Source organism: Meleagris gallopavo, chromosome Z (assembly GCF_905368555.1).
Source record: "Meleagris gallopavo chromosome Z, MGAL_WU_HG_1.1, whole genome shotgun sequence".
NCBI lineage: Eukaryota > Metazoa > Chordata > Aves > Galliformes > Phasianidae > Meleagris > Meleagris gallopavo.
In genome coordinates this window covers 53,910,787-53,927,123 of record NC_139435.1, presented here as the reverse complement: position 1 = coordinate 53,927,123, position 16,337 = coordinate 53,910,787, and the positions used below count along the sequence as shown (strand labels likewise).

The 16,337-nt window shown below is 44.6% G+C and overlaps 1 protein-coding gene across 2 annotated transcripts in view; it reads right to left on the bottom strand.

Annotated features, from left to right (window-relative positions):
• Positions 1–16,337, bottom strand: part of PSD3 (pleckstrin and Sec7 domain containing 3) — a 113,017-nt gene that overhangs the window by 85,574 nt on the left and 11,106 nt on the right. For both annotated transcript variants that reach the window (XM_085214477.1, XM_085214476.1), the window contains 2 exons: positions 3,598–4,660; positions 1,993–2,385 (listed from right to left, as the gene is read on the bottom strand). In XM_085214477.1, the coding sequence (XP_085070603.1) occupies positions 1,993–2,385; positions 3,598–4,592 (1,388 nt within the window). In that variant the 5' untranslated portion in view covers positions 4,593–4,660. The remainder of the gene's footprint in view (positions 1–1,992; positions 2,386–3,597; positions 4,661–16,337) is intronic.

Genomic DNA, 16,337 nt, shown 5'->3' with positions numbered 1-16,337 from the left:
CGGGCTGTGAAGGGACACTGCTGGCTCACATCCAGCTGCCACCCACCAGTAGGCCCAAGCCCTTTCTGGCAGGGCTGTGCTCTATCCTTATATCCCACAGCTTGTACTCATAGTGGGTGCTATCACAACCCAGACTTTGCACTTGCATTTGTTGAACATCATGAGGTTGCTTCAGGCAATTCAATCACACATGCAGTCCCTTAGCAATAATATCTGTTTGCTTGTCAGCTGTGTCTGGTTCACTCGAGCATTATAGTGATGATCCACCTTGACACTCACCTAAAGAAACCCTATGCAACCCTCAGCACTCAAACTCCACTCCTCAACCACAGTCCTTCTGTGGCTTCAATACTACTTCAATACTTCAATACATGATTTACTAGCCATCTGCGCCCTGGTATAATACAACACAATTTTAGACTATCATAGTGGGGGTGGTTAATTAGGCTATTGTCTGGAGAATTACCCATTTGGGCACATCTGTGGCTGGCTGCTCTGATGCAGCTACACTCTTTTATCTATACCCACCATAAGACAGCAAACTCTCAGGCTTTGTACGTAACAGAGTCATGCAGATGGCAACTGCTTTAACAAAAGTGTGCTTTAACAAAAACACACTTCAGTGAAAATGTTTGGTTTTTTAGTAAGGAGAGAAGCTCTTTAAAAAGTTTCTGTTAGTATTTCTCTATCACTGCAAATTTAAACTCAAATGAACTTAATTCCTAATAAAATCCACACTAGGTGTGCAATCAGCACGTTTCCAAGCTCTGCCTGAGCTCACTTCCTCCTCATGACAACTGCTGTCTTGATAAGCCAGCGTGAACCTTACCTGAGGACACTTTTAAGCATGAGGGTCACCTAAGGCGACAATGATGGGGTAACAGAGTGCGCACACTGCTTGTCTTCCACTACTCCACAGTCTTACAGCAATCGCAGGTTTCAGTGGAAGGAGCTGCAAGTGTCAGGACTTACCTTACAGTTTCTAACTTTAAGCTTCTTATGAAGCTGACAAAACCACCTCTGCTCAATAAATAATTTACACTTGCACAAAAGGTCTGAACACATAAAAGACCTTTTGCTACAAATGCCCGGGAAAGCTCAGATTATATAGTCCCATCGAAGGGAATAGTCTAAGGCCTACTAACATAATGTCCTGTCTCTGGAAGAAAGAGACTCAAGGCACCTTTGTCACTTGCAAGATCTCTCACCCCTCCACTGCTTTTGGCTTTACCCTTGTGCTGTGACCTGTCCATCTCCCCATCTCTCTTTGACAACATCTTATGAGGAAAGTTTCTCATGGTGCAAGTTTCTATAAATGTACAGAATTTTCTGATTACTTAGCCCAGTGTTTGCTTTTCCCGTAACTCTTTTCTTAATTGTCTCTCCCTTTGCCTGAATCTTCAGTTTTTGCAACAATCCTTTCTTAGTCAGTTTCTAGTGCATTAGTTAAGAAAATCAGCCAACTAGTGCAGTTAACTAGGGCAAAGCGGGAGCCAAGCGTCATCTCAACAGAAGTAATTGGAAAAACTCTTGCTGATCTCAAGAGAGGAAAAGAGAGACACATCTTTAACGGTCAGATCATGAGTTTGTTTGGACAACTCATCAGAGTGCACATGATTTTACTTTTCCTAAAACTGTTGCTGGCAAATTCAGGTGTAAGTGAAAACGAGAACATTCATCTGTATCGGGTCGCTAACTTCTCTGTGACAGATCCCAGAGATGCTACAATACAACTCATCCTTTTTCTTGTTGCAGGTATCACAGAGAAACCTATAAAAATTTGCACATCTGTATACTTCCTAATAAACAGCGGTTTGGATGGCTCTTTTCTCTTCTATAGAGCCCACTCTATTACACTGGAAATCAAAATCAGTTACTGTACGAAGCATGCAGTGTGTAGAATCATAATTACACTCTGAGACAGTCTGCTGAAGTACACAGGGATTAAGAAAAATTAAGCACAAACACAGAAAGACCATCCACTATCTTTACCTTCCCAGATGAGGAACTTCTGTGACATCTCCTCTGAAGAGTGTTTCGCTTACATTCCTTAAGCCATTGGCGATCCCTTCACAGCAGCTCTTTGCTTCCTCATCAGGGGGAGGATGAAAGACATCCATCTGTCCTGAGGCTGAAGTCCGCTCCAAAAACTGACTGCCCTCCCTCATACGCTGCTGGATCATTGGAGTGAGTGGCATCTCAAAACTGAAGTAGCTATCAGGCTCCGAGTATAATGTCTCCAAAGACTCTGCGCTATAGTATAAAGAGGCATTGTCTAGGATGTTTTCAAACTGCGAGCTGTACAGATCGGTGGAGACGTCAGATTGCCTTTGTCCAAGGACATCTTCATATCCTCCCATGGCTGCTTCTCCCTCCTCCATGAACCTAGACATGAACCACAAACAGCTTGTTTCAGTTTGGCAGCTAGGGTTGGACCACTGAGAAGATCTCCTCATTCCTCACCTTTGAGAAAAGAAAGGTCTGTAGTTTGTACAGGAGAGCATTCAGTGGACAACACACTAGCTTCTCTCCTCATGCTGCCCCCACTTCCGACAGCACTATTTCCCTCTCTGCTTTGTTACAGTTTGTGGGACGTGAAAGGATACAATCTGCTGCGCAAGAGGCAGGAGGGGAAGCACTATTTACAGCCTAATGTAAGGTAATGTCAGTTTCTCCACTCACAAATTCACAAGCTCTCTGCTAGTACCACACCCACTGGCCATGCTGGAGGCTGCACAGGCTGGAGCCACAAGCCCAGGTGGGCACTCTGTAGGCCTAGAGGAAGCCTCTCAAAACTGTGAAGCAAGCAAGATCCTGGGCTGAATCCTGCGAGACCACAGCTCACACAGCATCAGGTAGGCAGAGTGCATTCTGGTTATTTTTTCAAGCTTTCCCCCATTTGAGACAATCCAGCAGTTTTTTACATGCCTTATGATACTTGCGTGCCATCAGGTGGCAGTAAGGGCCTGAGACCTGGGAACAGATTTCAAATGTTCACAGGACTTATCTGCCATCAGGGCTGAAACCAGACTGGCTCTAGCACTAACCAGAGCAAGGTGCTCAGGGACCCAAAGGGACACATACTGGCTGGTTCACAGCCACTGGGGCACCTGTCATTCCATCACAGACAGAGTCAGTAAGGAAGAGCAAGCAAATCAGGACACCCTTACAAAGAATGGCCCACACCACTCTTCCATGTGCTTGGCTCAAAACCAAAACATCTAGCAGGGTGCGTGTGGGCAGACCAATGCAGTGCCTAAATTTAATGATATACCAACCTTGAATGCTACTTATACATGCCACAGTTTCTTCATCACACAATCATTACCAGATTGCAAGAGACACTTCCACACTTCCAAATCTGAGCCTCATTTCCAACTTCAGCATTGTGGTGTGGACTGGGCCCAGCTCAATTTCTGGCACTGCCCACGACTGTACACTAAACATTACTGTTTCCACCATGCTGCAGGCAGAAGACAAATGAAAAGTGCCACTGATGGCAAACCAGAAGCTCCCAAATGGGCAGACACAAGTCCCATGCTTGCAAGAAGAGACACTCATTCTTCCCCCTCCCATACCACTCAGGCGCCATCTCACCTGCTATGGTCTCTCGCTAGCACAGTGGTCTCCTCCTTGCTGCGATTCTTCTTGTCCTTCACAAAAACTTCATCCTCCCCACTTTCATCAAGCAGTGCCAGAGGAGCAGCTCCATGGGTAGATCCCACTCCGGGCTCTTCCCAGACCTCACTCTTAGCACTGTCCGGCAAGCTGACCAAGCTGGGGGCAAACATCAGAGCCATGGAGTGGCTCGATGTTTTGGGGAACGCTTTTCTCTCCACAGATGTGGTCTCCAGCACTGAATGCTTCTTTCTGCTCTGGTCCTCTGCTTTTTGCAGCCATAAAATCTCCACCCCTTGAAATTCTACATGTTTGCTCACAGCTGCCTCTTTAGAGAGCCTCCTCTCAGGACCCATTTGCATTCTGCCTTGACTGTAAGCTGAAAACTCCTCAGACTGTGCGCACCCCTCCACTCTGCTGGCCGCTTCCATGTTTGTCACAGATGATCTATGACAACTTGTCTCCTCTGCTGTGTGGATCTCCCCAGCTTTATTACTGGTGGCTTGCAAGGACTCGGACTGCTTTTCACCAGTCCATACTGCAGCCAGATGTTTGATCAAATGCATTTTTTCCTCAGCTGTTCGCTCAGATGGAAGAGGCATGTCTGAGGGTTTTTCTTGGCCTGCTGCAACTGGTTCTCTGGCTGTCTGCACATTTTGGCAGCCAGGAACACTCTTTTCTTCCATGTGCGTCTCTGAATCAAGAGAAGTATTTGCTCTCTGTTGTACCTTTGTTGGTTCTAGCTGTCGAGAAATTTTCATAATCTCTGGCAAGTTACCCACAGGCTGCAAACCTTCTTCTGCAGTGCATAGCTGTGCTGCCTTAACCTGAGCTCTAGGCTCATCTGCAGAAGTCACAGACTGGGGAGGAGGCCTGCCAGGTATGTGGTAACGGTCCCGTCCTTCTGGACTGCAAGTCACAGGCTCTACCTGGCTCTCTGATGAGGTCCTCAGTGCATCTCTACTTGCCTCCATAGTGCCGTATTCTGGAAATTCATTGATGATGGTGTGGGGCAGCAAAGTATTACTTCCATGGCCACTACCTGCAAAAAAAGAAAACAGAGTATGGATTTACCTACCATATGCATAAGCAAAAAGCCTAACCTCCCCTCTCAGCCTTTTCATAACAGAGCAACTGCGTTCACTCCTGAAGGGAAAATACCATTCTGTTTAACTCACTTCTGCGTGCTCACACTGCTATTATCCACAACTGGTCCCTCTCACATAGGAGTTTTTGGGCAGCCCTACTTTGGAAGTGTGTACTGCTGAGGAAGGAATGCCAAAAATGTCTGCTACACTTTGAAAAGGGTCCCAGTGGCCCATGAATATCTAAGGCCATGTGCCAAATGCAAAATTGAAGAAAACAGACGTTCAGAGGTTCGACATCCATCCACAGCATGTGTCATACACATAAGTTTTACTTAAAAATTACTTCTAGGTAATTAAGATGAAACTTATTAAGATGAAACACAAGGAATGTAATCAGCCACACCTCATAGTAAATACTACAAAACCAATTACGTAAATTACACGGTAATAAAACTTTCTGCCAGTACTACCCTCCTGCTTTAACAACTCAGGCAACTGAATGTGGTGTTGCAGAAATGCATGCATGCCAAGTAGCTCCCATTTTCTCTCTGAAAAAGTAAATTCACTGCTTCACAATAAGTCTGCTAACACTCCCTCCTCATGCTACTTCTCAAACCAATGCAGTAAACAAAGAGGAAAAGAAAACAAACGGTGGCATTTTCAAAGGAGCCGAGCACCCAGTGGCCCCTATTGTTCTTGGGTAACACAGATCCAGTTGTTCTCAGAGCATGGATGAATCAGCAGGGATGGCATACTGACGCCTATCTGGCCACCTGATATCACAGTCCAAGGAGATGAGCTTTCAGAAAAAGCAGCTGCAGCTGTGTTCACTGTAAACTTAGAGAAAGGCCTGGCCTGAAGTTTAAATTGCTTTAAACCAAATAACGAGGAGACTAGATCCAAACACTACTCTGAAAAATATTACGAGGGACAGCTCTGAAATCAGATATCCACTTGCTTTTAGATGCTTCGCCCTGCTTGAGGTGTATCTCTGTGTGCTGTTCTACAAACACATGGCTGCCGCCACACCAACCTGGACACAAGCCACTGCTGAGTAGAAACTCATGTATCTGTTTAATGACAGGCTGAGATCAAGGTAAGAGGGAGGATAATTTAATGTGAGTTCAGCATCACTCAAGTGTGGCTATGTATCTGCCAGTGGTAGATACATAGACAAGACAAGAAGAAGCAGCCCATACCTGGCAGCTAACAAGACAGTAGCTCTAACAACAGGGTTAATACTGTGCATGAGGTGAGCATGTACTGGATCAAACTGACAGACTCAGACTGTGCCAAGACACAGTTTCTTTTCTTGTAGGTTCTCTGGTATCTCTGCACCTTTGATTTATTCACTCCAGAATAAAAACGTCAGTGTGTCAGATTTCATCAAGATGACTGGGCTGCCACTGAGGACAGTGTCTGGGCCAAGTAAGGATCTCCTCTGCTACAAGATTCATGCAGCCTCAGACCAAACAGTAAGATCCCACATGGCTGTGAAGTGCACAGATTTGTCCACACCACACTGTTAGTCTGGCTCCATCACAGGGTTTTCAGCTCACAGTTGAGCACGCACTGGAGGAGTTACAAGACAGCGATGTCTCCTGCCCCAACATGAGCACTTCCAGATGTAGTGCCTTTTCTGGGAGCTCCAGATAAACAGCACCCACTGCACACAATTTCAGCTGCACAACCACACAGGGGATGCATTCCCCATCTGTTTTATGGCACCAGGTCATCATTTGGACATGCTTCTGCCAGGACAAGATTCATAAACAAGAACAATGCCATGTGGTTGCAGAGTTTTCATACTTGCACCAGCACTAGCTCAACTTCAAGCCAGCAAAAGGCTCCCCACAGCTGAAATGAGCCCAGAGCATCACCCCCCCCCCCAACCTCCATGGAGCTGAGATGCAGCCAGTGCGTGTTGAAGGCCAATCTCCAACAAGGCCCCACATACAGTTCATGCCAAGCGGCCAGACTCGTCTCTGCTAATTGTTATCTTAGCTTCTGAACCGAGCTGAAGGAAACAGAAGTGGCCTTATTTCTAGCACTGAATGCTGAACGCATTGCTGCATGCCTCTTCTATTGCTGGTGGCCGCTGCACACAGCAGAAAACAGTCCCAAGAAAGTTTCCGGTTTGCTTCTCCTCCAAAATGTTTTCCCTAAGCTACTCCCAATCAAATATTATCCTCCAGCTAGTTCAGTACACTCAGGAAAAGCCAGGCACTTAGAACAGGCAGGTGTGTATGCAGGCACACAACACACACGGGGAAGGAACACGGCACGCCTCTCTGACGGACATGCAAGCTGCAAGTGTTTCATGTGGGCAAGAGGGAAGCACTTCCACAGTATAAAATTAAGGCATTTTCTACAGTGATGTCTACAGCAGCAAAGCTCTGGCAGAACTTCTGCAGCTGCAGTGTGACCACAAACAAATGGGATTCTTGCTTTCACAGCATCCTGGAGAAACATCTTATTCAGAGATGAATGGAAAAAGTTCATATGTGGCACCAAAGCAACAGCCTGTTCCCACTGCATCAGGTAGAGCCACACACAACACTGCTGCAGTCTCTGCTCCATGCAGGCACCAGCACCATCTGCACCTGCAAGAGGCAAAACCATTCCCACTGCTCAGCACATCTCTTCAGGTGCCAGTGTCTGGAGCAGGCTGAGCTCTTTAAGGGAAACTCCTCCCTTATTCCCATCCACCACCACAGCATCATGTCTTGCCGCAGCTACTGGCATATCCTGTCTAACCCCATCCCCCAATATGACTGCATTGCAAACAAGGCTAGAAAAGCAACAACAAAATTTAAGGACTGCACTGAAGATGCACAGGGAAAAAAAACACCCACCACCAAACAAACAATGAAAGGACACACATCCTAAGGTAACACCGATTTCTACTTTGCATTGAAAGCAGCTTCTTTCAACAAAGCAAAATTACAATGAGAGAAAAGGCTAAAATAGCACGGGGGCAAGTGGCTAGAAAACGGAGACCGGGCGAATATAACCTAACAGCAACTGGCAGCCTTTCTGATGATAGAGACTGAAAGAATTCATGACTTACATCAGGCATAGATATGATATTTCATAGATAAATAACCACTCCAATGCAATCAAGCTTGTCTACAGCATAATAGAAGGAAATTCTAGGAAGAAAAATACAAGTTACAAGCATAGACAGACATTCTGTTCACAGGTACATTTTACAAAAGAATGGTGTGAGTGTCTCTCTCTATACAGAATTTTATATATATATATACATATATATATATACACATATATATAAAAAATAGGAACAGAAATCAGATATATTTGCTTGAACAGTCTCCTTACTCACAGAGGTTACTGTAGCTCCAGCAGTTACCCATTGGTCAAAGAAATAAAATGCACAGATCATCAGTTTATCTATAGCGATACCAGCTAATTCAATTGCTGCTGTTCTAGTCAACTGGAATCAAAATAGTTTCAAATTTCCTGGCAGCTGCTGCCCTGCACTGCACACAATGATGTAAATGGAAGCTTTCTGAGTATTATGAAACTGATGGGGAAACTGCAGTCTCATTCAGTCTATCGCCGGAGCTAAGGAGTCCACCTTGGCAGCTTGCAGGGGGAAGAAGATCTCTAGCGAAGGCTGCCTGACTGTCTGCCAGGGAGATGTTTGTGCTTAACTGCCGCTTGCTCTAGTAGTGTTCACGGAGGAATAAAGGGGCAGAATGGTAATCCTGAGAGTGTTGTGTTGGTTTTAGAGCAGAAGGTGCCTGACAGCATTTCAGCATTACTGAGCTGAAGGTTTTTGCACAACAGTGCAGTTATCTTGCATCCTATTTCTCTGCAGCTCTCAGCATTGATCACTAGCAACGCGTGGGTGAAGCTGCACGCAGAACCACAGCAGTGATTCTTTCTGCTGCAGACATTTGTTGCCTTTCTTTGTAAAAGCCAAATCAGGGCAGTATAAACAATGTGTACGTTATAAGGAAATGATCTCTGGTGACAAAGTTGAATGAACAGATCACAGCCGTTGCAGCACTATCATTATTTGCATCCATACAAAGCAGGTGGGGGAGCCATGCAGATCGCACACTGCATCCAGCACTTCATTAGTACCCAGAACTATCCAGATCCACAGGGTAGCACCTGCAGACTGAGCTGAAAGCAGCCCCTGCCTGTGGGAGAGCAGGGATGCTTCTCCATCGCTGTCAGCAGCTCTTTTTCCAAATGATGTCATTCTCCATGCCCTGATAGTCCTCTGCTAGCCAAAGCCAAGGGATTTACATAATGCGAGCACTGAGCTTTTCTGATCAGACTGCAAGCATCCACATACCAGGCAGCCTGCAGCCACTCTGGGTTTTTGGACATTGTGCTTACCCAGGGAAGCTGAAGCCAGGCCTCCACCTGCCCAGCAAAACACAGCATCGTGGAAATATGAGAGCTGACTGAAGCAGAGAGAGGAATAGGGCCTATAAAATAGGTGCAGGTTAAGCGATGCTGCTTTCTCCACACTCACTCTGGCAAACACCCAGGAATGTGGAGGGAAACCAGAAGGTCCTAAGCAGATGCTGCCTGGGATCCCTCACCCCAAAGAAAAGAGGATCAGAGAGGGTTACTGACAAGCCCCAGAAACACAGACCCAGTGGTGGCCAACAGCCCAAACTGATTCCACAGTTGAACTGACTAGCACAGGGCAGGACTCCATCCACCAAGTTACCCCATGCTGCTCAGGAATCCCCTGGCCCACAGGACATTAGAAGACCTTACCAGAGAAGTATCGCTCTACGTAGCTCTCTGTTCCCTAAATTCTAGTTTTGGCCACAAGAGGCTGCAGGAGGTGAACCTTCAGTCTGCTATGGGACAGCTGCACTCTCATCAGATACCGACACCAAGAGCCTCTCCAGCTGCAAGCAGTGCTCCAGCTCCTGCAACTTGCCATGTGGCACAAGTCATCACCACTTGTGAAAAGGAGATCGAGAAGGGCTTCCAGGCTGCCCACTGAAATACTGTCCATTAAGAAAGCAATGACCAGAACAGCACGTTATTAATTTCTTTCACAGATTTTATTTCTTTTTCCCCCAGTGGTAAATGGGGCTTGAAAGTTTCTGGTGTAACTCAAACTGCACTGAACTACAAGTTCTCCACTGGGCACCTCGTTGTTCCTCAGGCTGCAGGAAGGATGGCTCCTTGCCACAGCAGACTGCAGGCCCACACTGAGCTCAGAACAGGACCCAGTCCAAAACTAACATACAGCACGTGCTGGGAGAGCTTAGTGGAAGGGATTATATGCTACAAATTGCTGCATGGGCTGCAGATGGTCAATGAGATAGCTCAGTCCCCAGAGTCATTACTCTGGAAAGCAAAAGTGTAGAGTGAAACAGTTCTAGCATGACAGCGAATGGGAGGGAATACAAAGGGAAAAACTGGGCTTCTATTGTGACATGGTTAAGTCTTGCTAAATGCAATGTATTTTTCTTCTTTAATACTCTACAACCCACAGTGACTGTAAGAACATCAACTTTGGGGTTTAAAAAGCTGGAAAACATAAACATTGACCCCCAAATTCAAATGGCAAATCCAGAAAGAATCCAAACTTTACAATTTGTCCACTGCAGAAAGGAAGCTCCTAACAGATAATTTTCTAGGTTCAGACAGACAGATATCAAAAATTATTTTAAAAATTCCCTAAGAACCTCCAGCTGACAAAGTAATCTTCTGGAGCAGTGACAACCCACAGCTACTTTAACACTCACAGAGTCTACCAAGGGAGGACTCCCTGAATGCACTTGTATTTAAGTATTTAAAATACTGTGTTTTTAACAAATCTTTTAAGAAGCAGCAAAAAATCCTTGAAACAGAAATACAGAAAAACCTCTCTAGATTTCAAGGTAGCAACGATGTCTCAAAAAAAAAAAAAAAAAAAAAAAGCAACTCATACAGTTTGTCACAAATCTGAGAAACTCTTGGTCCTCGCAGCAGCCACTGAGGAAACCAGACACACCTACAGCAAAGGATGTCCTTTGTTGCATTTTGAGATTGAGGATCAATAAACCAGGCTAGGAGAAGGCATCCTACACAATCATCAACACATCCCAGGAGCTGGATATCAAGCAGTTAAAATAAAAATAGGGCATGGAGGAACGTATGTGTCTCCCAGCCTTTGCTGCTGAAGGTGTGGTTGGACACGGCATGGGAACTCTTCAGGAACTGGCATGCTGAACAAGACTCCCTTCCTCAGGAAGCTTTACCCTGTATTAAATAAACAACACAGGGTACCAGAGCAGAAGCTGCTCTGTGTCAGATGGTGAGTAGGAAAAATATTTGTTGTACCATGTTATGCTTTTTCAGTATACTAGAACTCCATCTACTCATGTAATTATAATCTTCCACATGTTCATTATCAAGACTCCCTGAGGAGCAGGACAACACGCTGCCATTTCTCCAGAAGCCTTTAGAGATGAACCAGGACAACAACCTGTCAGAGGGCTTGTGTCTGTGTGCTGCCTCCCTCATCCGCGTCAAAAAGTGATGGGGCTGAGAAATGCTCAGGGCAAGGACAAGCAACAATGCAGCTGTGCCCACATATGGCATCACATCAGCTACTGAAGACCCTCCTTTTGTGCTCATGAGCAGAGCTCCATCATGCCAGGAAAATGTTTCTACTCAGCTGCTGCTGTCTCTGCCTGCACCATGCACAATCAGGGTGCCTGAAGGAGACCAGCCAGCACCAAGGGCAGCCGGCAACACCAGCCCCCAACTATCACGCACAGGCAGCAAAAGAGGAGGTAATTACTGCCTCCATCTGGCATTTCCTAGCCACTGAGCGTTTTATTCTGTGCTTTTAAAATCAATCAATAAATAGCCCATGTTTTAACTATAATTCCTACTAAACCCCTGCCCTTCAAACAGCTTTGTTGTTTACTGAGTCAAGGATGTGGCAACCTCCTCCCTGCAGCTGTAGGTTATGATAACTTGAACTACCCAGCTTTAAAGTGCAGGTCACAAGACGTGCAATTTCCCTGCAGAGCAAGGAGCTTTACATAATGTCTCAATGCCCAGCAGAGACAGCAAACATTAGGGATAGCCACAAGAAAAAGCAGTAATGCACACTACCATTTAAAGACTTGCCAGTCTTCAGCACGTCAGAAACAATGGTAGGACCCTAGAAACAACAAGAATTTAGCTTACAGATTCAAGTGCACATAACACTCAATTTCCACTGAGTGTGTGAGCGCCACATTTTAGCTTTCCAGATTTCAGTCTTAAAGTGCATCCCTGCTAAATGTTGCGGAGTGGATCTCAAATGTACATACGTATCTTCAGGGGCTCTGCAAAATGGACTTAGAAATCTGGCAGCCCTTCAGTCCTCACAAAGTGCCCTTTTGTACCTTTTCAGGAAAGAAAAGCTGCAGACGAAAACACCATATTGGGGAGGACAGACTTTCAATGCTGCCTGGAGCTGTAAAGAGTGAAAAAGAAAAAAATGACAGAGGGTGGGGTACTGAAATAGAAAGTGATGTGGTTAAAATGCTGAGAAAGCCTACAGTTAGCCATCCACACAAATATGAGAATGGTGCAATATGTGAGCAAATAAATCTGATCTAAGGGAAGTTTTGACAGTTATGGTCAGGAAGGTGCCATGTTTGTGCAGTGCAAGAAGGAATGAGGCAGAGATGGACATACATGACTGGAAATGATGAAGACAAAGAAAGCAAGGCAGAAGAGCGAAGAACAACTTACAAAGTTAGTGATATTTATTTTACTGTAAGTTACAGGTATAACTTTCTTAAGGCTGCTTAAATCAGCAATCTGGGACCACAAAAAGGATGTGCAAAGAAACAACACCATGCTCTTTCTTAGCTCTTGAAACAAGTCAAAGAAATCTACAGCAAATGCACTCATTTCCATGATTCACATTCAAGAATAAATATTGTCATATGGGTTAAGGTATGTATTTTATTCTCTTCTGCACGCCAGCTCTGGCACTGTTTGTGCACTTGCAGAGGTGATTCAGCACGCATTGCCAGGAGAAACTATGCATTTTGTTAGACCTTTTCTTACTAAGTTTTTGCTGGATGAAGCTTGCTAAGAAATCAAAAGAGCAGAAGAGTTAGTATGAGGCAATGCACAGCAGTGCGTGGCTGGAACCATCTCTTCTGGCAGAAGCAAGCTGTTACAATGAGCTCAGCTGCCTCATGACACCTCACTGTACACAAAACAGTGAGTGACAGCCTTTCCAAAAAGCTATTAGTTTCACTAGGAATACAAAAACAAGCTTTTCCCAGCAGCTGTTGGGAAAGACCAGATTTGCATAGCTACCCCAGGACTACTTGTACAGGGCTTTTTTTGTGAAAAAGGAGATTAAAATTTCTGTTACAAAAGAGGACTAACAGCTTCCCCTCCTAGAAGTATCAGAGAAAAGACTTCATGAATTTTACGAATATATTTTCTTGGATTTCTCTCCTCATATGACAGGCATTAGGAACTTCTTGGATTACATGTTTCTTTGAGCAGTCATTTTGTAGAGTTCCCTACAAAATAAGGGACACACTTTTTAGCACTGTCATTTTGTCAAGACTCTTTTTTTGGCATTTGGATGTATGAAGTGTTAAGTCAGAAAAATCAGTACTCTGCAGCCTACCAAGGCCTAAGAGATAGGGCTGGTCAAGAGACCACTGTTTGCATGGCCAGATCCAGAGGAAGATATGCTTTCAGACCTAAACATAAAGCGCCCTTTATGTTAGCAAAGCTGAAAAGACATCTTGTGCACTCCCATTGAGCTCAGATTTTAGAAAATATTTTCTTTTGCTGGAGGCAGGAGGCTGAGGCATTGCTGAGCGGTATGGTGAGGCAGTGCTGGGGCACGTGGCCACAGAGACCATGAGCAGGACTCTGCAGGAAAACTCATCCCGACTGGATGAGACAAGGTTACTGGTGGCCTGAACCTGCTTCTGTGTGGATACATCTACCCACTTCCCTCCAGGAGGAGGACCAACATCAGAGGAGAAGGAAAAGAAGCCAGACAGAAGTCACGCACTGAAGAAACAGAGCCTACGTACAGATTACAAAGCTCCCAGATAAAAGCAGACTGAGGGTACTAAAGAGAGAAATGAGGAAGTGTTCGTACTCTGGCAGCTTTATTAGCATGCACAATTGAATACAGCAATTAAGCATCTCTTCTACATGCATCTAACTGGATTCTTTTCTTCTCTCCTTTGTGAAAATGACCACAAGCTTGTTAACCATGTCTGCTGTCTCCAGAGTGAGACCTATGCAAACAGAAGTGTTTGCTACGCTTTCCCCCAGTCATTCTCCCCTCTTTGTAAAGTGTCTTATCCAATACAAGCATTTCACTACCCAATAAAAAAAAAAAAAGATTCTCAACAGCATTCAACAGGGTCTCAGAAATAAGGCTGTTTTTGAGAGAAAGGACAAATTGGGAGGCATAACTAATTAAGCTGTTCAGCAGCTTACGTACTGTGTTCTCATTTTCTGAGGCCAGCCAAGGCATGGGTGAAACCTCTCTGAGTTAGATAAAAGAAAGTTCAGCTTTACTGCTCACGCTGACAAGCTGTTCTCCTAATTAAGTTTAAACAAGAGTGCTGTTCCTGGCCACTATCCCTGTCACTCACTCACTTGAAATCTTACAATCTTTGACAGGTGAAAAGCATGACATCTTTCTTTCAAAAGCAACTATAGAAAGTAGCAAGTTGGTTTGGATATTCAGTGGTGTTGGCCCCTCTCCACAGAGAGACTTCCAGACATAGCTCCTTCCACTGAAACAGTTTCCATCCCTTGCAGTTCTATCACAGCATATTTAGTATATATTGAGTCAAACAAAGCTGGGCTGTGGTGCACAGGGCCCTGAGTTTGTACTACTGCACTCAGTCAGCTCCATACTCACTAATCTGCAGTGAAGAACAAACTAAAGTTCACTGGTTTAAAGAAAACAAATAGAAGGGGCAGCGGCATCTTTGTGTATCTGTTTTGGTCAAGCATCCTCCAGGAGGAGGAGGAGGCCACATTTGCCTGTGACAGTAAGAAACAGGTCTGGGTAGGCATAATATCACATAGTAGGAAATCTGAGTTTTGGGCAGGAGGAATAGCAGCCTCAAGGAGAGCACATATCCTCACCCCAGCTGGGGAAAATTCACTACAGAAGGCGTATGGCTTAGTAAACTTTTATCACTACCCAAGGGACAAACAGCACTTGTATAGCAGTTTTTGAGTACGATTCACAAATGTTAGATGTTAACCACTGTTAAATTATTTGTACATTCTCCATCGCAGCCATTCCCTTTTCATTAATTGTTAGCCCCTAACAATAGCTTCTAATTAATAAAGGTACAGAAGAATTATGGTGAAGAACATACGTAAGCCCATACTTCTGGCTGATACTTTGCCACCCTTTCTTTTTTTGCTAAGTACTCAAATGACTCTGAATGCCTATCATGCTTGCTAATTGTTTTGGCTAGTAACAATAACAGATTCACTTGGATTTATTAAACACAGCATATTTCATTTAATGCCAATCTCCAGAATTGTACTAATGCCTGCTGAGAGTACTCTCATATCGTTTATTACCAAACAAGAAGTGAGGTCACTGTGATTCATGTAATAATATGATATACATTTTTGTAGCAATTTGTAAAAGTTTTTAAAATTCCTACATGAAGACATCTGCTTGGTTTTGTGCTTCCAACTACTCTGCAATTAGGATTTCCCACGTGGAAGACCTATCTTTAGAAAATCCAGGAGAAACATACTGTTTGCTTTCCAAACTTCACTGACGCTTTTTCTTTTTTTTTTTTCCCCCTGACTAAAGTAAGGGAACTCACAGCTTGTTTCTGTGCTGCCCTTCTCTGGTAGGAAGAGAATCATCTTTAATTGAAAGTGAGAAAGTTTGCAGTTAGGAGGGATCAAGGTGCAAAGAGCACAGCCTAAGGAAATACTTTTGCAAAGATGGCAGAGATTGGTGGTAATTAAAATGAAGCAAAAAAAACCCAAACAGATAGAGTAACAACTTTTTTTTTTTTTTAAATCTCAGCTTGGGTTGGGGAAAGGTAGGATAGACCCCTCTGTTTGAAAGAACTGCACAGAAACAGACTGATCCTTAGGCGTAACAGTAGATACTGCATCTGGAGTACATTAATTACTGAACACAGTGGAGGGAGCAGTTCAGGTATACCTAGAGTATCTAAATTAAAATCTTATCTACTCTGGCTGTCAGAACAGCAGCATGCAGCTCATACAGGGCATTCCTGGAAGGATTGCCAGGCAGAGCTGTGTTTTGGCATGTGGAGAGCAGACACATGGCTGAGATGACTCCACTGTGTAAAAGTGCCAGGCACCATCCACCACCCCATCACTTGCATATGATTGGCACATGAGCCCCCATCATCACGTCAAGATTGCCCAACTGAGCCAAACAGAAAGGTAGGAGCTTAAGACAGAGAACTGCTGTAATTTGCCGTGGCCAAAACATTGGGCTCTTTTGATCTGGCACTTATGCTGTGTTCTGGTAAAGGGCAGCATGGCACAGCAAGTGAGCCCTTGCATGGCTATCAGGTGCAGCTTCTGCAATTCCTTCCCAAGGGTCTTCAGGCTGTTTTTGCACACATTAGGGATAAATAGCAC